Raw genomic sequence first — 22171 nt, 5'->3', positions numbered from 1 at the left:
GTCTCAGAAATATAGCTCTTCTTTTTTTCTTTTTTTTACATGTCAGCCTATAGTGCCATTAGGCTTGCTTGAGGGGCCTGGATGGTAGTCGGACCCAGCCCGTCATGGCACAGGCAAGTGTTTATAGTGGCGCCATCTTCTCTTGGCTCATGCTGCCCCTCAGAACTCGTTCTTGATTCACTTGGACGGTTTCCTCTAGAGTCTGGGTTGATGGGTGGTCCTCAGGACAGCATGTGGGTAGTCTTAACCCCTTCAACACAAGGACGCATATACTGCGTCCTTGTGTGCCCTGTACCATATCCGAGGACGCGCATATTGGGTCCTGGCTTGCTTTAGCCAATATATGAGTTGTTTTATCTCGATATTTATGCTTAGATCTCAAAATTATCAATTAATTTGTGTTTCTTTATGTGCACCATTTAATTCTTCATGTTTTCATATATAATACATGATGATTGTGTTGAGTTTATGGCTGAAAACTTGTTATATTCAATAGCGACATTTGAAATTTGGTGCGCGCTGCAATCCCAGATATGGTGCGGGGCGCAGTTTTGGCCCGGCCGTAGTGAGTTTCTTTATGTGCACCATTTAATTCTGCATGTTTTCATATATAATACATGATGATTATGTTGAGTTTATGGCTGAAAACTTGTTATATTCAATACCGACATTTGAAATTTAGCACGCGTGGCGATCCCAGATACGGCGCGGGGCACTGTTTTGGCCCGGCCGTAGTGAAAGGGTTAAGCAACTCGGCGGTGACTGAAAAATCCCAGGTGTTAGCGACAGATTCGAACTTGCGTCGTCCATCACGCGGTGAATGCGGGGCCCGCACGCTAACCACTCAGCCACCGCCTACAGCTTTTCTCTTACATGAACCTGGAGATGACCTCGAAAAGGAGTAAGTTCAAACCAAAACTATTGGTGACATTAAAGCTAAACTTGATAACTGAGATTTGGAGACAGGACCCTTTGACAGTGAGTGTAGCTTACCTTTCATATAGGGGGCTTCGTGGTGCAGTGGTTAGCACACTCAGCTCACAACCGAGAGAGCCCGGGTTCGATTCCCGGGCGGGGTGGAAAAATTTGGGCGCCTTTTCTGATACCCTACGCCCCTGTCCACCCAGCAGTGAATGGGTACCAGGTATTAATCAGGGGTTGTGTCCCGTCTCCTGGGGTCTGTTCCCTTCTCCTATAATTCCTTCCCCTTCTGTCTCTCTCCGGTATATGACCACAGATGTTGCACCGACTAAACAAAACTCTCCAACTTTTCCTTTTCTGATACCCTACGCCCCTGTCCACCCAGCAGTGATAGGTTACCAGGTATTAATCGGGGGTTGTGTCCCGTCTCCTGGGGTCTGTTCCCTTCTCCTATAATTCCTTCCCCTTCTGTCTCTCTCCGGTATATGACCACAGATGTTGCACCGACTAAACAAAACTTTCCAACTTTTCCTTTTCCAATACCCTATGCCCCTGTCCACCCAGCAGTGAATGGGTACCAGGTATTAATCGGGGGTTGTGTCCCGTCTCCTGGGGTCTGTTCCTTTCTCCTATAATTCCTTCCCCTTCTGTCTCTCTCCGGCATATGACCACAGATGTTGCGCCGACTAAACCAAACTTTCCAACTGTTCCCTTCTCCTATAATTCCTTCCCCTTCTGTCTCTCTCCGGTATATGACCACAGATGTTGCACCGACTAAACCAAACTTTCCAACTGTTCCCTTCTCCTATAATTCCTTCCCCTTCTGTCTCTCCGTATATGACCACAGATGTTGCACCGACTAAACCAAACTTTCCAACTGTTCCCTTCTCCTATAATTCCTTCCCCTTCTGTCTCTCTCCGGTATATGACCACAGATGTTGCACCGACTAAACCAAACTTTCCAACTGTTCCCTTCTCCTATAATTCCTTCCCCTTCTGTCTCTCTCCGGCATATGACCACAGATGTTGCGCCCACTAAACCAAACTTTCCAACTTTTCCTTTTCCAATACCCTACGCCCCTGTCCACCCAGCAGTGAATAGGTACCAGGTATTAATCGGGGGTTGTGTCTCGTCTCCTGGGGTCTGTTCCCTTCTCCTATAATTCCTTCCCCCTAAAGTCTCTCTCCGGCATATGACCACAGATGTTGCACCGACTAAACCAAACTTTCCAACTTCATATATCACAACTAGGTAAATACAACTAAATAAATACATAGTTTTTTTTTCTTTTCCAGGGCAAGATGTTGGTCCTTGATTTAGCCGCAGAAGTTTACCCTCAGTACGGACGCTTGGAGAGTTTCTATGGGCAGCCTTTTGTCTTCTGTTTACTGAACAACTATGGAGGAGTGAGAGGTCTCTTTGGCAACGTTGGAATTCTTATGAAGGTGAGACAAAATTCTTAAAAAAAAGTATATCGTAATTATTCATTTCACCGATTGCGATGAGATACTGAGTAGGCAAGGACAAGGGAACGCATCACTAACAAACTATTATATTTGTTTTACGGTAAAGGTGGATGGCTAGAGGGGAAAAATTAACCCGGTATCAGCGGGGATCATGTTTCTTAATGGTCCCTCTAAGCGAGAAAAATGAGAAAAAATCACCCCTCACACAAACCATTTCATAATACATATCAAAGCATTTGTGATCAGATTATGTATCATCTATTTTTGGGGGTTTATATCATGGCACAAATTTGGCCCGTCGCTGCTACACGGTAAAGCCACAAATTTGGCCCGTCGCTGCTACACGGTAAAGCCACAAATTTGGCCTGTCGCTGCTACATGGTAAAGCCACAAATTTGGCCCGTCGCTGCTACACGGTAAAGCCACAAATTTGGCCTGTCACTGCTACACGGTAAAGCCACAAATTTGGCCCGTCGCTGCTACCGGGTTAAATTCTTCCACAATGTTTCCTCTCTATCTTCTAATGACATTTTCACGCTGACTGCTCTTCTTAACTTTATAACTGCATGCCTCCCCCCCTCCTGCAGCCCCACAGCATCCAGCATTCTACATTAACTTATCTCTATACTGTTGAAATCCCTTAAATTTGATAAGAAAGTGTTCAAAGATTATTGCATATTATATTATATTATGCTATTATACTATAGAATGTCTGCCCTATCCTCTTCAGATGTATGGAAAAAATTTTATGTAAAGACAACTGATCAAGAGATAAGTAATGATTAGGCTTATAAGCATCTAACTTAGGAAACAAACTTTTATTTTATATTTTATTGTGTTTCAAATATTGTCGGGGGGCTTCGTGGTGCAGTGGTTAGCACACTCGGCTCACAACCGAGAGAGCCCGGGTTCGATTCCCTGGCGGAGTGGAAAAATTTGGGCGGCTTTTCCGATACCCTACGCCCCTGTCCACCCAGCAGTGAATGGGTACCAGGTATTAATCGGGGGTTGTGTCCCGTCTCCTGGGGTCTGTTCCCTTCTCCTATAATTCCTTCCCCTTCTGTCTCTCTCCGGCATATGACCACAGATGTAGCGCCCACTAAACCAAACTTTCCAACTGTTCCCTTCTCCTATAATTCCTTCCCCTTCTGTCTCTCTCCGGCATATGACCACAGATGTTGCGCCCACTAAACCAAACTTTCCAACTGTTCCCTTCTCCTATAATTCCTTCCCCTTCTGTCTCTCTCCGGCATATGACCACAGATGTTGCGCCGACTAAACGAAACCTTCCAACTCTTTCAAATATTGTCAATTCATATGTTACAGAACCTGCAGGAGGCACAGCAGTATCCCAACTCCAGCATGGTTGGGACAGGCATGACTCCAGAAGGCATTGGGTCAAATTATGTAATATTTGATCTTATGTCCGAAATGTCCTGGAGAAGCAATATAGAAAATGTGGCAGAATGGTAAGTACATTCTTAGATATCTTTGTATTCATCATCATCATCATTAGTGCTGGCAACTTCCTTCTGCTGCTCAACTCTTTAACCTGTCCGCTGCGATTAGCACGGATTTCGCCTTCACTGGTAGCCTGGTAACATACACTCCCAGGTCTTTCTCTGCCTCTGTGGTGGATAGTGGAGTGTTTCCCATGTGGTATTGGTGTGCTGGATATCCCTTCACTGGTAGCCTGGTAACATACACTCCCAGGTCTTTCTCTGCCTCTGTGGTGGATAGTGGAGTGTTTCCCATGTGGTATTGGTGTGCTGGATATCCCTTCACTGGTAGCCTGATAACATACACTCCCAGGTCGTTCTCTGCCTCTGTGGTGGATAGTGGAGTGTTTCCCATGTGGTATTGGTGTGCTGGATATCCCTTCACTGGTAGCCTGGTAACATACACTCCCAGGTCTTTCTCTGCCTCTGTGGTGGATAGTGGAGTGTTTCCCATGTGGTATTGGTATGCTGGATATCCCTTCACTGGTAGCCTGGCAACATACACTCCCAGGTCTTTCTCTGCCTCTGTGGTGGATAGTGGAGTGTTTCCCATGTGGTATTGGTGTGCTGGATATCCCTTCACTGGTAGCCTGGTAACATACACTCCCAGGTCTTTCTGCCTCAGTGGTGGATAGTGGAGTGTTTCCCATGTGCTATTGGTGTGCTGGATATCCCTTCACGGGTAGCCTGGTAACATACACTCCCAGGTCTTTCTCTGCCTCTGTGGTGGATAGTGGAGTGTTTCCCATGTGGTATTGGTGTGCTGGATATCCCTTCACTGGTAGCCTGGTAACATACACTCCCAGGTCTTTCTCTGCCTCTGTGGTGGATAGTGGAGTGTTTCCCATGTGGTATTGGTGTGCTGGATATCCCTTCACTGGTAGCCTGGTAACATACACTCCCAGGTCTTTCTCTGCCTCTGTGGTGGATAGTGGAGTGTTTCCCATGTGGTATTGGTGTGCTGGATATCCCTTCACTGGTAGCCTGATAACATACACTCCCAGGTCTTTCTCTGCCTCTGTGGTGGATAGTGGAGTGTTTCCCATGTGGTATTGGTGTGCTGGATATCCCTTCACTGGTAGCCTGATAACATACACTCCCAGGTCTTTCTCTGCCTCTGTGGTGGATAGTGAAGTGCTTCCCATGTGCTATTGGTGTGCTGGATATCCCTTCACGGGTAGCCTGGTAACATACACTCCCAGGTCTTTCTCTGCCTCTGTGGTGGATAGTGGAGTGTTTCCCATGTGGTATTGGTGTGCTGGATATCCTCTCCCAAGGTGCAGGACTTTACATTTTTCTTCATTGAATTGTAGCAGCCACTTTTTGATCCATTCCTGTAGCTTGGTGATGTCTGACTGTAGGAAATCCACAGTCAAGGGATTAACTAAAGATTAACACAAGAGAGAGAGAGAGAGAGAGAGAGAGAGAGAGAGAGAGAGAGAGAGAGAGAGAGAGAGAGAGAGAGAGAGAGAGAGAGATTATTGATCAGTCACTCTTATCATCCATTTATCTATTCATCACATTAATTATTTATTTTTTATTTTTTATTTTTATTTTTATTTTTATTTTTCACCAGTAGGCTTCTTCCCGGTGGGGCCTGATGGTCGGCCCAGCCCGTTATGGCGCAGGCGAGTGTTTATAGTGGCGCCATCTTGTATGATATTAATCCATGCCCTTGTTTGCCTCCAGGGCGGTCCAGTACGCTAGGAGGAGATATGGAGCTCGAAATAAGAAGTTAGAAGAGGCGTGGAAGCTGCTGCTGGTTAGTTCTTTAGATTTAAGAAAATTGAATCTCTCATAAGAAAATTAGTTTTTGTGTATGTAAAAAAGGGCATTGATAACATTATATAAAATGCCCCTTTTAACAATTCACATCTGGGTATTTGCAAGATACAGTAGAATTGAACTGCTATACATTTTGCCTTATAAAACATGATTTTTTTTTCTTCAATGTAAACAGAAAAGAAAACAAAGAGACTAAAATACAATTGTGTGTGTGTGTGTGTGTGTGTGTGTGTGTGTGTGTGTGTGTGTGTGTGTTTACCTAGTTGTGACATACAGGAAAAGAGCTACACTCGCGCTGTCCCATCTCCATATCCTCTCTTATCCAACTTTTCCTTAAAATCACGAATGTATCTTGCACAAACCACCTCCTCCCCCAGTCCACTCCACAGCTCAATGCTTCTGTTTGGGAAGCTAAACTTTTCCACATCTCGCCTACACGTGGTCGCCCTCAACTTCTTTCCATGTCCTCTCGTTTCTCTCTCGTGTAGGTGAGACATGAAAAAGTTTAGCGTCCCAAACAGAAGCATTGAGCTGTGGAATGGACTGGAGGAGGAGGTGGTTTGTGCAAGAAACATTCATGATTTTAAGGAAAAGTTGGATAAGAGAGGATATGGAGACGGGACAGCGCGAGTGTAGCTCTTTTCCTGTATGTCACAACTAGGTAAATACACACACACACACACACACACACACACACACACACTAGGAACACAAGAGGACATAGTAAAAAATTGAGGAAGGGAAGATGCTTGAGAGACGTAAAGAAATATAGCTTCCCGCAAAGAAATATAGAGGTTTGGAACAGACGAAGTGAGGATGTCGTATCGGCAAGGAGTGTGCAAAGCTTGAAGGAAAAGTTGGTTAAATGCAGATACGGAGACGGGACCACACGAGCGTAAACCCCAGGCCTATAAAACTACAACTAGGTAAATACACACACATACACACACACACACACACACACACACACACACACACACATTTTCATGGTATATTATCTTTCAGGCGAGCATCTACAATTGTTCTCAGCCGATCAGGTTTCATGGACGATTCATTCCGTTGATGAGGCGACCCACCCTGAGGCCAAAGACAAAGGTAAGCAGTATGCCTTGCAAATAACGCACAGGATATTAGCACTGTTACAATGACGACATTTGCTATTTTCTTTTATTTTTATTATTATTATTTTTTTTCAGTAGACAACTTTTTTTTTTTTTTTTTTTTTTTTTTTTTTTGTGTGTGTGTGTGTGTGTGTGTGTGTGTGTGTGTGTAGTGCCGATGGGCCTTTCTTGAGGGGCCTGGATGGTAGTCAGCCCCAGTCCATATTGGCACAGGCAAGTGTTTATAGTGGCGCCATGTTCTCTTGGCTCATGCTGCCCCCCGGAACTCGTTCTTGATTCACTTGGACGGTTTCCTCTAGAGTCCGGGTTGATGGGTGGTCTTCAGGGCACCATGTGGGTAGTTTTAAGCCACTCGGCGGTGACTGAAAAATCCCAGGTGGTAGCGTGGGGATTCGAACTCGCGTCGTCCATCACGCGGTGAATGTAGGCCCAGCACGCTACCACTCAGCCACGGCCTACCCAATCCTACCTAATCAGCCACTGTGAACATGTGTCATGCTACAAGTCTTAATAGTCAGGCTATAAAAAATTAGTGATTAATAGTATTGATAGTATTTGGGTAGGCGGTGGCTGAGTGGTAGTGTGCGTTTACAGAAGACACAGGTCATGTCGGGTGTGGTGGTGGGGATGAGGGGAAGGGAGGGGGCGGAGCGCATAACAGGGAGAAGGGTCACCGGAAAATTCCAAGCCGCTCGCCCCTCAGCCACTCCTTATTTTCCATCCGGCCACGCGACTGTTGGTGGTAGCGAGTGCAAATCGGTTCACGGGTAGAGAAAGTCATATCCGCCAGGGTTACGAAGTCATGGGCACCAACAGAACACAAAGAAAAGGTGTTTGTGTGTGTATGCATTTGTGTGAATTTTGTGAGGTGTGGGTGACTTAGGTGTTGATGTATATGTGTGGAACAATGTGTAAAAGGAATGTATAGCAGGACAAGGACAGACACTCAAAGAAAAACAAATACAAGAAAAGTTAAACATTGAAGACGCACAAAACAGGCAGACGAGGGAAATACACTTAGTAGTCTGTGTTTGTTGCGCCCATCTTCTAAGTATCACTGAGGGGAAGGAGCATGAAATTTGAGAGGTGACTACTACATCTCAAGGGCTCACCTAACATCACCACTAGTGTTTAATGTTTCTTTTCTCTTCCTAACAACATGACGTGAAGGATCGCCGATGGAAGTGGATGGCTAGGGAGAGGGCGGGGTCTTGCATCCATCCTCCATCTTGTACGGGTGTGTGTGTGATCTTCCTAACTATGAATATTTTTTTTCTTCAGATTTGGTACTTCCTGAAAGACTTAGTAATGGCGTGGGACCTTCTGATTCACACAGCTAAAGGACATCAAAGACACCGAAATATCTGTGAAATTAAGAGACACGGCCTGAATGTGACTGCAGCAAGAGATCGTAATGAAATCCTGCTGCCATTAAGTGGATTCAAACCCTCTGGAAATGAAAGCCGAGTTCAAAAGAAAAAGAACCAAAAGTGCAGAGGTCAGACTAAAGGAAAGAAAAGAACATATGACAGCGATGGAAATGTTTTAAAGGAAGAGCTTGATTTATTTGACGAAGAGACATACAAGTACGATCTGGTAGAAGTAACGCGGGAACTGATGCAGGTATGTTGTTAAGATTATGTGCTCTTGTTTGCCTGCAGTCTGTTCTAATGTCTCTTCTCAGAACTCCTCATAGGGTCACCACTTAACCCCTTCACTACAGCTGGGCCAAAACAGAGCCCCGCGCCGTATCCGAGATCACACCGCGCGCCAAATTTCAAATGTCGCTATTGAATATTACAAGTTTTCAGCCATAAATTCAACATAATTATCACGTATTATACATGAAAACATGCAGAATTAAATGGTGCACATAAAGAAACTCACTACGGCCGGGCCAAAACAGAGCCCCGCGCCGTATCCGAGATCACAGCGCGCACCAAATTTCAAATGTCGCTATTGAATATTACAAGTTTTCAGCCATAAACTCAACACAATCATCATGTATTATATATGAAAACATGTAGAATTAAATGGTGCACATAGAGAGACATAAATTAATTGATAGTTTTGAGATGTAAGCATAAATATAGAGATAACATAACTTGTATATTGGCTAAAGCGAGCCAGGACACAGTAGGGTATCAGGACACCTCTCCTCCCGAAACTGACTTATCTTTCGGCCACCTCTTTGGATTCTTTTTAGGAGCAGCGAGTAGCGGGCTTTTTTTTTTTTTATTAATGTTTACTTTTTTGTGCCCTTGAGCTGTCTCCTTTGCTGTAAAAAAAAAAAAAAAAAAAAAAATACACGTCCTCGGATATGGTACGGGGCACGCAAGGACACAGTATACGCATCCTCGTGTTGAAGGGGTTAACCCGGTAGCAGCGGGGATCATGTTTCTTAATGGTCCCTCCAAGCGAGAAAAATGAGGAAAAATCACCCCTCACACAAACCATTTCATAATATATATCAAAGCATTTGTGATCAGTTTATGTATCGTCTATTTTTGGGGGTTTATATCATGGCACAAATTTGGCCCGTCGCTGCTACACGGTAAAGCCACAAATTTGGCCCGTCGCTGCTACACGGTAAAGCCACAAATTTGGCCCGTCGCTGCTACACGGTAAAGCCACAAATTTGGCCCGTCGCTGCTACACGGTGAAGCCACAAATTTGGCCCGTCGCTGCTACACGGTAAAGCCACAAATTTGGCCCGTCGCTGCTACTGGGTTAAGGATCATTTTGGATAACTTGAGTGAAGTATCTTTTTTTTAATCAAAGGAGTTGCAATATATGTACCTGGCAATTCAGATGTGACTTTTATGCACTTAACAATAACACATCTTTGTATGGAAACTTTACAGATAGCTGCTGCAACCCTGATCAAGAGACTTATCACCAGTTACAGAAATGGAGATGTTCCTGCAGTTGAGTAAGTATTTATTTATCTATTTATTTATTTATTTTTTTTTTTTCGTGTACGCCAATAGCACTGGTAGGCTCTCTTGAGGGGCCTGGATGGTAGTCGTCCCCAGCCCGTCATGGCGCAGGCAAGTGTTTATAGTGGCGCCATCTTCTCTTGGCTCATGCTGCCCCCCGGAACTCCTTGATTCACTTGGACGGTTTCCTCCAGAGTCCGGGTTGATGGGTGGTCTTCAGGACAGCATGTGGGTAGTTTTAAGCCACTCGGCGGTGACTGAAAAATCCCAGGTGGTAGCGTGGGGATTCGAACCCGCGTCATCCATCACGTGGTGAATGTCTGCCCAGCACACTACCACTCAGCCACCGCCTACCCAGTATACAGGTAACTCTCGATTTACGTGAGTATTGTGGCGCGCAGGAAGAAATGAGCTCAGCTGTGTGAGTCCAGTTGTGTGAGACATCTGGTGGCCACTCCATAAAATATTGCTTATAAGTGAAAAAAAACGTGCAAATTAAACATTTATTTGGGTTTTGGTCCCCGCGTTATTTCAAAAAGACATAAACCAAACTCGCGGAAATCGAGTTACCTGTACCACAAATATCCAATGAGGGGAGGTGACACGAGAAAAATTGTGCTTTGGGGTCACACTGGCAAAACTGAGAAGCAAATACCACAGTGTACCCAAATTCCTTACATGTTTTCTCTCATTCATTGCTATATGGCCATTATAAAAATATGAAAAAAAATCCATGTATACAGTCAAACCTCTGTTACAAGGGCCTTAGTTAACCCAGTAGCAGCAGGGATCATGTTTCTTAATGGTCCCTCCAAGCGAGAAAAATGAGAAAAAATCACCCCTCACACAAACCATTTCATAATATATATCAAAGCATTTGTGATCAGATTATGTATCATCTATTTTGGGGGGTTTATATCATGGCACAAATTTTGCCCGTCACTGCTACACGGTGAAGCCACAAATTTGGCCTGTCACTGCTACATGGTGAAGCCACAAATTTGGCCCGTCGCTGCTACCGGGTTAAAAATCATTTATTAATCCTTAGTTGTCCTGTCTCCAATCTATATTTGTCCAGCTTTTTCTTCATTTTATGGAGGCTTCGTGGTGCAGTGGTTAGCACACTCAGCTGACAACCGAGAGAGCCCGGGTTCGATTCCCAGGCGGAGCGAAAAAATTTGGGTTGCTTTTCCGATACCCTACGCCCCTGTCCACCCAGCAGTGAATGGGTACCAGGTATTAATCGAGGGTTGTGTCCCGTCTCCTGGGATCTGTTCCCTTCTCCTATAATTCCTTCCCCTTCTGTCCCTCTCCGGCATATGACCACAGATGTTGCGCCGACTAAACAAAACTTTCCAACTTTTCCTTTTCCGATACCCTACGCCCCTGTCCACCCAGCAGTGAATGGGTACCAGGTATTAATCGAGGGTTGTGTCCCGCCTCCTGGGGTCTGTTCCCTTCTCCTATAATTCCTTCCCCTCCTGTCTCTCTCCGGCATATGACCACAGATGTTGCGCCGACTAAACCAAACTTTCCTTTTCATATCTAACCTTTCTTGACTTTCGAACTCTTATTTTTCTCTTGTAAAATGAGATCACCCTTTCTCTTGTCCCTCCCTCTGTACCACCATGCTTACACAAACTGATCCAAGGTACTTAAACTCAAGTGATGATGCAGTTTTTCTTTCATTTCAGGATCCACAGCAATCAACTACAAGACCTCATAAAGGACATGGATATACTTCTTGGGAGTAATTCGGTTTACCTTTTGGGAAGCTGGCTCCAGAGTGCATCCGTTTGGGCTAATGATACAAAGGTAAATATGTCTTCCCTCCCCCTACCATTCCATTCCATTCCTACTCTGTTTCTCAGTTCTGTATTTTTATTTTATCTATTTATTTATTTATTTTTTTACGTCTATGCCTATAGCTCCGGTAGGCTTGCTTGAGGGGCCTGGATGGTGTTCGTCCCCAGCCCGTCATGGTGCAGGCAAGTGTTTATAGTGGCGCCATCTTCTCTTGGCTCATGCTGTCCCCCGGAAATCCTTCTTGATTCACTTGGATGGTTTCCTCTCGAGTCCGGGTTGATGGGTGGTCTTCAGGACAGCATGTGGGTAGTTTTAAGCCACTCGGCGGTGACTGAAAAATCCCTGGTGGTAGCGTGGGGATTCGAACTCGCGTCGTCCATCGTGCGGTGAATGTGGGCCCAGCACGCTACCACTCAGCCACCGCCTACCCATAGGTATGTGCATGTGATATTGCTGATCAAGACATCATTCATTAACCCGGTAGCAGCGGGGATCATGTTTCTTAATGGTCCCTCTAAGCGAGAAAAATGAGAAAAAATCACCCCTCACACAAACCATTTCATAATATATATCAAAGCATTTGTGATCAGATTATGTATCATCTATTTTGGGGGGTTTATATCATGGCACAAATTTGGCCCGTCGCTGCTACACGGTAAAGCCACAAATTTGGCCCGTCGCTGCTACACGATAAAGCCACAAATTTGGCCCGTCGCTGCTACACGATAAAGCCACAAATTTGGCCCGTCGCTGCTACACGATAAAGCCACAAATTTGGCCCGTTGCTGCTACACGGTAAAGCCACAAATTTGGCCCGTTGCTGCTACACGGTAAAGCCACAAATTTGACCCGTCGCTGCTACACGGTAAAGCCACAAATTTGGCCCGTCGCTGCTACACGATAAAGCCACAAATTTGGCCAGTTGCTGCTACACGGTAAAGCCAAAAATTGGCCTCGCTGTTACACGGTAAAGCCACAATTTGGCCTGTTGCTGCTACGATAAAGCCACTAATTTGACCCGTTGCTGCTACACGATAAAGCCACAAATTTGACCCGTTGCTGCTACACGGTAAAGCCACAAATTTGGCCGGTCGCTGCTACACGATAAAGCCACAAATTTGGCCCGTTGCTGCTACACGGTAAAGCCACAAATTTGGCCCGTCACTGCTACTGGGTTAACAACAATTTTTTTTTTTTCAGGAACACAGCTTGCTGAGACGAAATGCCCTCTACCAAATAAGCTTGTGGGGTCCCAACGGTGAGATTTTGGACTACGCTGTTAAGCAATGGAATGGCGTCATGATGAAGTACGTGATATCTTTTAACGTTATTGTAAAATATTAATCTCTTATTTTGAATTTCACTTATAGCATTTTTTTTTTTTTTATTTATTTATTTATTTATTTTTATTACATTTCTTTAGGGGCCTGGGGATCAGTCCAAGCCCGTTATGGTGCAGGCAATTTTTATAGTGGCGCCAGTTATGCTATAATTATCATTGGTACCTCTATATAACAACCTTAGATATCTGACTCCATTTTTCCTTCATGCCATAAGAAGCATATAAAATTAAAAAATAGATCTGGTTGTTTTGTGACCTTACTCCTGAAAAGTAAATTAGTTGGTTATTTGATAAGTCTGATCATAACATGTTTTCCAGTGTGAGGGCCAAATTTGTGGCTTTACCGTGTAGCAGTGACGGGCCAAATTTGTGGCTTTACCGTGTAGCAGTGACGGGCCAAATTTGTGGCTTTACCATGTAGCAGTGACGGGCCAAATTTGTGGCTTTACTGTATAGCAGCGACGGGCCAAATTTGTGGCTTTACCATGTAGCAGTGGCAGGCCAAATTTGTGCCATGATATAAACCCCAAAAAATAGATGATACATAATCTGATCACAAATGCTTTGATATATATTATGAAATGGTTTGTGTGAGGGGTGATTTTTTCTCATTTTTCTCGCTTGGAGGGACCATTAAGAAACATGATCCCCGCTGCTACCGGGTTAAAAATGACTCTCTAAGGATGAAAGTGAAAGATTAAATGATAATCACATTGGAATCACTTACAGTAATAAGCTACTCTACTTCTTGTATATGCAAAGTGGGAGTTTTAACCCGGTAGCAGCAGGGATCATGTTTCTTAATGGTCCCTCTAAGCGAGAAAAATGAGAAAAAATCATCCCTCACACAAACCATTTCATAATATATATCAAAGCATTTGTGATCAGATTATGTATCATCTATTTTGGGGGGTTTAAATCATGGCACAAATTTGGCCTGTCGCTGCTACACGGTTAAGCCACAAATTTGGCCCATCGCTGCTACACGGTAAAGCCACAAATTTGGCCCGTCGCTGCTACACGGTAAAGCCACAAATTTGGCCCGTCGCTGCTACACGGTAAAGCCACAAACTTGGCCCGTCGCTGCTACACGGTAAAGCCACAAACTTGGCCCGTCACTGCTACACGGTAAAGCCACAAACTTGGCCCATCGCTGCTACACGGTAAAGCCACAAACTTGGCCCGTCACTGCTACACGGTAAAGCCACAAACTTGGCCCGTCGCTGCTACCGGGTTAAGGATAATTAAGTGACAGGCTTTCTCATCCCTCCACAGGTATATTGCTCCCAGATGGGGTGCGTTCAGCTCCTCCCTCCTATCGGCAATGAAAGCTGGGATTGCATTTGATGAGGCAAAGTTCAAGAATTATGTGTTTGAAACTGTTGAGAAACCTTTTGCAGAGAATGTAAACACCTTTTTCCCACCTACACCACAAGGTAATCATTAGTTTTTCCTTTGATGAATTTGTTAAACACATTGTGACAAGGTACTGTGTTTCCTCTCACCACCTAATATCCCATCATAGGGTCAAAATATTATGATTTCACTAGGTTGGGAATAAAATTGATATATCAGTTCTGTATATAGAAATAGTTAAAGACATAGTACACTGGGTATTCAATATATTCAAGTTTGATTAGGAGTTTTTACAGTTGAAGCTCTGTGATGCATTATACACCAGGTTTTCGATATAGAGTTTGATATATGTGATTTCGCTCATATGAGACTAACCTAAATGTGCCAAGTATTTGTTTTATGCGAGAAAACTTTGCTATTATGCGAGTATCGGCGCTGGTGTGACTGGTTGGTGAGGTATGGTGCGGCAGCGGGTGCAAGTGTTTTTCCGCACTTTCCTCGCCTATAACTAACCTCTTCCTCCGTCTGATCCTAAAGTTAATCCTCAGGTAGCTAATTATCAGCTTACGTCTGTACTAATGTGCTTTATTGTTGCTTTTGTGCTTTATTATTGTGAAACGGTGCCGGAGTAAATAGAGGGTTTGAAAACGTGTCGTGGAACATAACCCCCAATAATTAATGGGATGATAGGTTCGATATATACGAATTCACATTATGCGAGCTTTTTGCAGAACATAACCCTGGCATATAGAGAATACCCGGTGTACATAAAATTTTGTGCCATTAGTTCAAATTACTCAGGTATTTCTCCCCCAGGTGATCCAGTGAAGCTTGCTGTGAGAATGTATAAAAAGTATCGTCCACTGTTCACCAGAAGAAAGTTAATGAAACAGTATATGAAGTTAGTTATGAAAGCTGAAGAATAAGGAAATTGGGAGGGATTAAACCATACATATGTGCCGGAGTAAATAGTCAGAGGGTTTGAAAATGGGGATGATGGGTTCGATATATACGAATTCACATTATGCGAGCTTTTTGCAGAACATAACCCTGGCATATAGAGAATACCTGGTGTACATAAAATTTTGTGTCATTAGTTCAAATTACTCAGGTATTTCTCCCCCAGGTGATCCAGTGAAGCTTGCTGTGAGAATGTATAAAAAGTACCGCCCACTGTTCACCAGAAGAAAGCTAATGAAACAGTATATGAAGTTAGTTATGAAAGCTGAAGAATAAGGAAATTGGGAGGGATTTAACCATACGCATTTGAGGAAAGTCCCAGGTGAGTAACATTTGTAATTGGTGTGTTTGTGTGTATTTACCTACAGGGGGGTCGCCTGATATGCGAACTTGGGATATGCGAACCACCTCATATGCGACCTCCTTCCTCCCTCCCTCCCCCCCTTGGGGGGTGGAGCACGTGGGAGCGGTGACTTGACTCGGTAGTAAGAGAAAAGTTTTTTTTTCATTCATTTCATGTTCCCGACTTCGCTAACATCCATTTCCTACCAAATAATGAACTTGCTGTTACTCACTTCCCGAAGGAAGGGAAATAAACAATGGCGCAATCTGGCAACTCTACTCTGTGAGACGGCTCCACGTGTTCTCTTCATCAGTACGTCTAAAGCAGCCATTGCTCTCACAAGCTGTGAGAGCAATGGCGGGGCGTCCAGGTAGAAGTAGGGCCTTTTGACAGCGAAGAAGAAGAAGAAGAAGAAGAAGAAGAAGAAAACATGTGAGCGGGACCACACCAGCGCTGGCGGTAATACTACGATATACTAGGTTAAAGAGTTTGGGAAAATGTGGCTGACCGCCCATATACCATTATTTACATGCTTTTTAAGGTTCCTAATATGCGAATTTGCGATATGCGAGGCTTTGAACCGCCCATATTCTCGCATATTAGACGACCCCCCTGTCGTTGTATTTCACAGGTGGGCAAGTACTTTCAGATTTTAGATAAAGTTCAATGTAAGAGGAAGCAGGGAAGGATTTGTGAAAAGTGGTAAAAACATTAACCGTGTAGCAGCGACGGGCCAGATTTGTGGCTTTACCGTGTAGCAGCAACAGGCCAAATTTGTGGCTTTACTGTGTAGCAGCGAGGATCATGTTTCTTAATGGTCCCTCTAAGCGAGAAAAATGAGAAAAAGTCACCCCTCACACAAACCATTTCATAATACATATCAAAGCATTTGTGATCAGATTATGTATCATCTATTTTAGGGGGTTTATATCATGACACAAATTTGGCCCGTCGCTGCTACACGGTAAAGCCACAAATTTGGCCCGTCGCTGCTACACGGTAAAGCCACAAATTTGGCGCATCGCTGCTACACAGTAAAGCCACAAATTTGGCCCGTCGCTTCTACCAGGTTAATTCAATGATATCAACAAAATTCACCTAACTTGTATAACAGATGAATATTTCTCAACATAGGCATGAGTGTCGAGCGAGAGAGGTCAGACGCCCCGACCCCTCAGCAGCCAAAAGTGCCAACCAGCAGCATCCTTACTTACTCAGCTAGGGATCCAGTCACTGTTGGGAGGGATCCAGCTAAAGTGATGGGTTATAGTAACAATATGGTATATTTTGAACTGGACTATATCCACGTAACAAACATATAAAGAGCAGATACTGGTCTGAGCTACGTAATTTCAGGTAAAAATACAAAATTTTGTCATACAGGTAACTCGATTTACACTAGTTTGGTTTACGCGTTTTTGAAATAACGCGGGGTCCAAAATCCAAATAAATGTTTAATTTACACGTTTTTTCCACTTAAACACGATATTTTATGGAGTGGCCACCAGATGCCTCACACAGCGCCGCGGCCACACAGCTGAGCTCAGTTCTTCCCGCGCGCCTCTTGAACAACAATACAGTACCCACGCTACTCAACAACAGCAACACCCTCGCTGCTGTGCTACCACAAGGGGAAGGGCAGCCAGGGGAGGAACCATGAGAGGGAGAGGAGTCAGAGTGATACAGTAGGCAATAAAGGTACAAACCTACCTCTTGTTTGATTTACATTGTTTTTGATTTACGTGACCTCTTCAAGGACACTGTGTTAAAACCATTCATAATGAGTGTGGTATCACTGGTATGTTAGGGCTATGGTTGTTACAAGATTGTTCTAATTCAATGCTGCCTAAAAAACAGTGGAATTCAGAGTTGAAGCCCAGTGAATTGCAATTTTGTATGATAACATAGTTAGAATATAATTATGTTAGAATATGTTATGTCATGGAATGGTACAGAGGAGCAGCCAAATCATGTTGACTAGAATGAGAACTGGTAATGGGTAGGTAGGCTGGTAGGCGGTGGCTGAGTGGTAGCGTGCTGGGCTCACATTCACCACGTGATGGATGACGCGGGCTCGAATCCCCACGCTACCACCTAGGATTTTTCAGTCACTGCCGAGTGGCTTAAAACTACCCACATGCTGTCCTGAAGACCACCCATCAACCCGGACTCTAGAGGAAACCGTCCAAGTGAATCAAGGAGGAGTTCCCGGGGGGCAGCATGAGCCAGGAGAAGATGGCGCCACTATAAACACTTGCCTGTGCCATGACGGGCTGGGGCCAACTACCATCCAGGCCCCTCAAGAGACCCTACCGGCGCAATAGGCGTATTCGTAAAAAAAAAAAAGAGAGAGATTCCCTGTAAATGCTGGCAAGTTTCAAGGTGCAAATTAAAAAGATTGAGTCTGTAACAAGTATGGTGGTGTTGTGGGAGATGAGGTCCATGTCTTTTTTAATGCACTGATGATGAAATTGGGAGGCTATATGGATGTATTTATCAGGCTATTATTAATTATTTCTAAGGACAATGCTAAGTTTGATTAAATGAGTGATAGTCTTCAGTCTCTTCCAGCTAGTTTTTCTTATCAACTTTATTTATTTTTTTTTTTTTTGTGTGTGTGTGTGTGTGTGAGTGTATTTACCTAGTTGTAGTTTTACAGGGCCTGGGCTTACGCTCGTGTTGTCCCGTCTCCGTATCTATAATTATCCAACTTTTCCTTGAAACTTTGCACACTCTTCGCCGATACCATTTCTTCACTTAATCTGTTCCAAACCTCTATATTTCTTTGTGGGAAGCTGTATGTGTGTGTGTGTGTGTGTGTTAGTTATAGTAGTTATGATACAGATTAACCCGGTAGCTGCAGTGATCTTGTTTCTTAACCCTTAGAGTACAGGCCCCTCCTGGTGGTGATATATTTCTCTGGATGGTCCGCACGGGGGAAATTTTGGCATTTAAAAGAGGTAGAAATGGAGTCTTTCTTCTTTGCAATAATTGTATATTCATCTAGTATATATGCTGGTGTAATAAAACTTCTCTCCTAATAATAATAATAATAAAAAAGTTATTTGAAACGTAGGGAGCGTAGAGTGTGATGATTACATATATGATCCCCGTATGGGTGGGGCGTGTGGTAGCGCACTTATATGTACGATCGCCATAATCTAAGGGTTAAATACTACAGTTTCAAAGGTCAAGGAGACAGATGAGAACCATGGTTAATTACAGTGTGGTTTGCGTTTCCCTAAAGTGTATTACCATGAAGCTAAATCATCTTTTCGTCGTGGTATTTGCAGGCATGCACACTGTTGGCCCCGAGGAAGTGATATTGCCTCGGCCAGCACCAAGAGACAGCACCATACACACAAACACCACCTACTTGCTCACGGCCGCCGCAGCCAACTACAAGGTGTGTCTGTCGGACTATGTATCTCTTTGTTTGTCTCTGATCGTCCGTCTGTCTACCCGTCCATCCATCCGTCCGTCAGTGTATGCTAAGTCTATATACACCAAGTCAAGTCATACGCAGGTTTGTGGGAGGAGACACGGCCGAGGCGTGGTTTATGCGTGACGCTGCTTGGAGCCAAACTAGAGAATGTAGAAACAGGGATTTAGAGAAAACGAGGAAAGGCGGACTAATTTAAATCAATCACTTCAACATGCCCTCCCTCACACCCCACACCGCCGTTTGTAGGCAATGGAATTACAGTCACGCAATAGCACAATAAAAAGACATATTTTTTCGTCAGTGGCTTGCCTGAACGCGCTGTGAAAGGAGGCGAGAATGCACATCCAGAGTGCACACACGGCCCCAACTTTAGTCACCCCTGAACTGGCAGGTATTTTTTTTTATTTTTTTACTCCACGTGACGTCATCCCGCTGCTCCGCCCCAAACCAGCCTCCTGCGCGTACCGGTCGCAGTTTTGAAGCAGAGTGACTTGACTTGCTATATATAGACTTAGAGTGTATGTATATACCTAGCTGTGAATTACAAAAAGATAAGGAACGCTTATGGGGCCCCTCAGTGTCTCATTTGGTCAAACTTAACTTCGAAGCTCATTTCATTTTTGGCTTCAACAACGTCTTAAGAACATAAGGACATAAGATGACTACAAAAGGACAGACGGCGTACACAAGGGAGCTCCTGAAGATAGGTTGCTCATCAAATTCCCCTCCCGCCCATAAATGCATCTAGTCTCCGTTTAACCGTGTAGCAGCGACGGGCCAAACTTGTGGCTTTACCGTGTAGCAGCGACGGGCCAAATTTGTGACTTTACCGTGTAGCAGCAACGGGCCAAATTTGTGACTTTACCGTGTAGCAGCGACGGGCCAAATTTGTGGCTTTACCGTGTAGCAGCGACGGGCCAAATTTGTGGCTTTACCGTGTAGCAGCGACGGGCCAAATTTGTGGCTTTACCGTGTAGCAGCGATGGGCCAAATTTGTGGCTTTACCGTGTAGCAGCGACGGGACAAATTTGTGGCTTTACCGTGTAGCAGCGACGGGCCAAATTTGTGGCTTTACCGTGTAGCAGCGACGGGCCAAATTTGTGGCTTTACCGTGTAGTAGCGATTTTTGCCATGATATAAACCCCCCAAAAAACAGATGATGCATAAACTGATCACAAATGCTTTGATATATATTATGAAATGGTTTGCGTGAGTGATGATTTTTTCATGTTTTCTCGCTTGGAGAGCCTTTAAGAAACATGATCCAAGCAGCTGTCGGGTTAATTAAAAAAAAAATAATGTTTTCCTCAACCACATACCTACTCAGTTTGTTTCACTCATCAACCACTCTTTCCGTGAACCAGTTTTTACCACTTTCTTTCTTGAACTTGCATTTGTCCAAGTTATACCCATTACTGCGTGATCTCACATCAGTCATAAGAGCACTTTATTTAGATCGCTCATGTTAATCCCCTTAATTAACCCATTTGAACACCTCAATTAAATCCCCACGCAGTCTACGTCTTGCCAAGGAATGCAAAGTGACTCGCTTTCGTCTTTTTCTGTACGGTAAGTTCCTAAGCCCTTGGAACATTTTGGTCATTCTCCTTTGCATTGTTTCAAGGGAACGTACATCCTTCCTGTAATAGGGACACCAAAACTGAACAGCATACTCTAGGTGAGGCCTGAGTCCCAGCGTTGTCAAACTATCGTACTCAGCGCATTGCATTTTTGTAGTTTCTCACCGATAACTATTGCAAAAAAGAGCGAAACCCATCAATATTTAACAGTTTTAACGCTAACTCTAATTTCCTATCGTTTTTGTGTGGTTATGACTGTTTTGGCGCCTAAAAATGATAAATAATGGTAATGCCTGGGAGCTTGACTACTGTAACCAGAGCCAAATACAGTTTGAGGATAACTTCTGAGTTCCGGTTGCTTAAACTTCTCAAAATAAAACCCAAGACTACTTGCTCGGTTTCTAGCGATAATACATTGATTTCTGGGTTGAAGGTCAAAGCTAAAGGGGCTATTACACTGGGCAAATTTTCCGTGGATCTTCAGTCAAACCACGATTTCCGCTGGCGTGGTTCTCCTATTTCCGTGGTTTTCTGACGTGTCCACGATCTTCCAAAGCTACGGTAGATTTCACTGAAGGACGACGGTATTACTCACCATCATCATCATCAGCAATAACAAGAAACAAATGAGAACCACGCCAGCCGATCTCGTGGTTTGACTGAAGATCCACAGAAAATTCGCCCGGTGTAATAGACCCCTTACACGCACACCCAAATCCCTCTCGCAGCTGGTGTGGCCAAAGGGTGTTATTTAGTGTATAACTACTTTGGAGGTTATTTCTTCCCACACAAAGGATGTTGCATTTGTCACAATTGAACCGCATCATCCATTTGTCGGCCCACTCAAACAAGACATTTAGCTTGGTATTATAGGACACATTCGCCTCTCATATCAGCTATTTCTAAAGGTCAAAGAGGGGGTCAGTCGGGTTCTAATGAGTGTTTCTTTAGGTTCACGGTACAGAGGAAGGGTCAGACTACCACCAGGGTCATAAAACTACTCCAGGAAATGCTTAAAACTCCTACGAAAGCCTTGTTAAATATGTGAACTTGGGCGACGAAATGTTTAGTAATACAGCTCTTAGTTTCTCATGGAGAATTTCAGCATCGTTGTCTGAATTTATCAGTCTACTTATTTTTGTGTCGTCAGCAAACATGCTTATATCGCTGGTTAGAAGCCTTGGGCCAACCATCAGGCCCCACCGGGAAGAAGCCTTGGGCCGACCATCAGGATCCACTGGGAAGAAGCCTTGGGCCGACCATCAGGCCCCACCGGGAAGAAGCCTTGGGCCGACCATCAGGATCCACCGGGAAGAAGCCTTGGGCCGACCATCAGGATCCACCGGGAAGAAGCCTTGGGCCGACCATCAGGATCCACCGTGAAGAAGCCTTGGGCCGACCATCAGGAACCACCGGAAGAAGCCTTGGGCGACCATCAGGATCCACTGGGAAGAAGCCTTGGGCGACCATCAGGATCCACGGGAAGAAGCCTTGGGCGACCATCAGGCCCCACCGGAAGAAGCCTTGGGCGACCATCAGGATCCACCGGAAGAAGCCTTGGGCCGACCATCAGGATCCACCGGAAGAAGCCTTGGGCGACCATCAGG

At 44.5% G+C, this 22171-nt stretch overlaps 1 protein-coding gene, 1 long non-coding RNA gene and 1 other non-coding gene across 16 annotated transcripts in view; all 3 read left to right on the top strand.

Annotated features, from left to right (window-relative positions):
- Window positions 1-22171, top strand: part of LOC126987245 (alpha-N-acetylglucosaminidase-like) — a 76370-nt gene that overhangs the window by 22242 nt on the left and 31957 nt on the right. For 3 of the 9 annotated variants that reach the window (XR_007740458.1, XR_007740512.1, XR_007740466.1), the window contains exons 12-23: window positions 2218-2367; window positions 3715-3857; window positions 5577-5649; window positions 6678-6767; window positions 8075-8416; window positions 9658-9725; window positions 11427-11547; window positions 12739-12845; window positions 14156-14316; window positions 15363-15518; window positions 16674-17237; window positions 18833-18945. Coding sequence is in view for 2 of the 9 variants with exons in the window: in XM_050844086.1 (XP_050700043.1) it covers window positions 2218-2367; window positions 3715-3857; window positions 5577-5649; window positions 6678-6767; window positions 8075-8416; window positions 9658-9725; window positions 11427-11547; window positions 12739-12845; window positions 14156-14316; window positions 15363-15472 (1365 nt within the window). In the remaining 7 variants the exon portion in view is untranslated. The other 6 variants (XR_007740471.1, XM_050844086.1, XR_007740514.1 and 3 more) reach the window with 6 other exon arrangements.
- On the top strand, window positions 3942-5277 carry LOC126987580 (uncharacterized). 6 transcript variants are annotated; one of them, XR_007741035.1, is made up of 4 exons: window positions 3942-4200; window positions 4399-4497; window positions 4595-4990; window positions 5090-5277. It is a non-coding gene; the product is annotated as an uncharacterized LOC126987580 (long non-coding RNA). The 6 variants fall into 6 exon arrangements; XR_007741040.1 differs by having other exon boundaries at window positions 3942-4497; window positions 4595-4693; window positions 4892-4990; XR_007741036.1 differs by lacking the exon at window positions 4399-4497 and having other exon boundaries at window positions 3942-4299.
- On the top strand, window positions 10831-10904 carry Trnav-gac (transfer RNA valine (anticodon GAC)). Its single transcript has one exon. It is a non-coding gene; the product is annotated as a tRNA-Val (tRNA).

The sequence above is a fragment of the Eriocheir sinensis genome, chromosome 6, assembly GCF_024679095.1.
Source record: "Eriocheir sinensis breed Jianghai 21 chromosome 6, ASM2467909v1, whole genome shotgun sequence".
Lineage (NCBI taxonomy): Eukaryota > Metazoa > Arthropoda > Malacostraca > Decapoda > Varunidae > Eriocheir > Eriocheir sinensis.
Note: the sequence above shows the minus strand (reverse complement) of the source record. Positions and strands in the feature narration are given on the sequence as shown.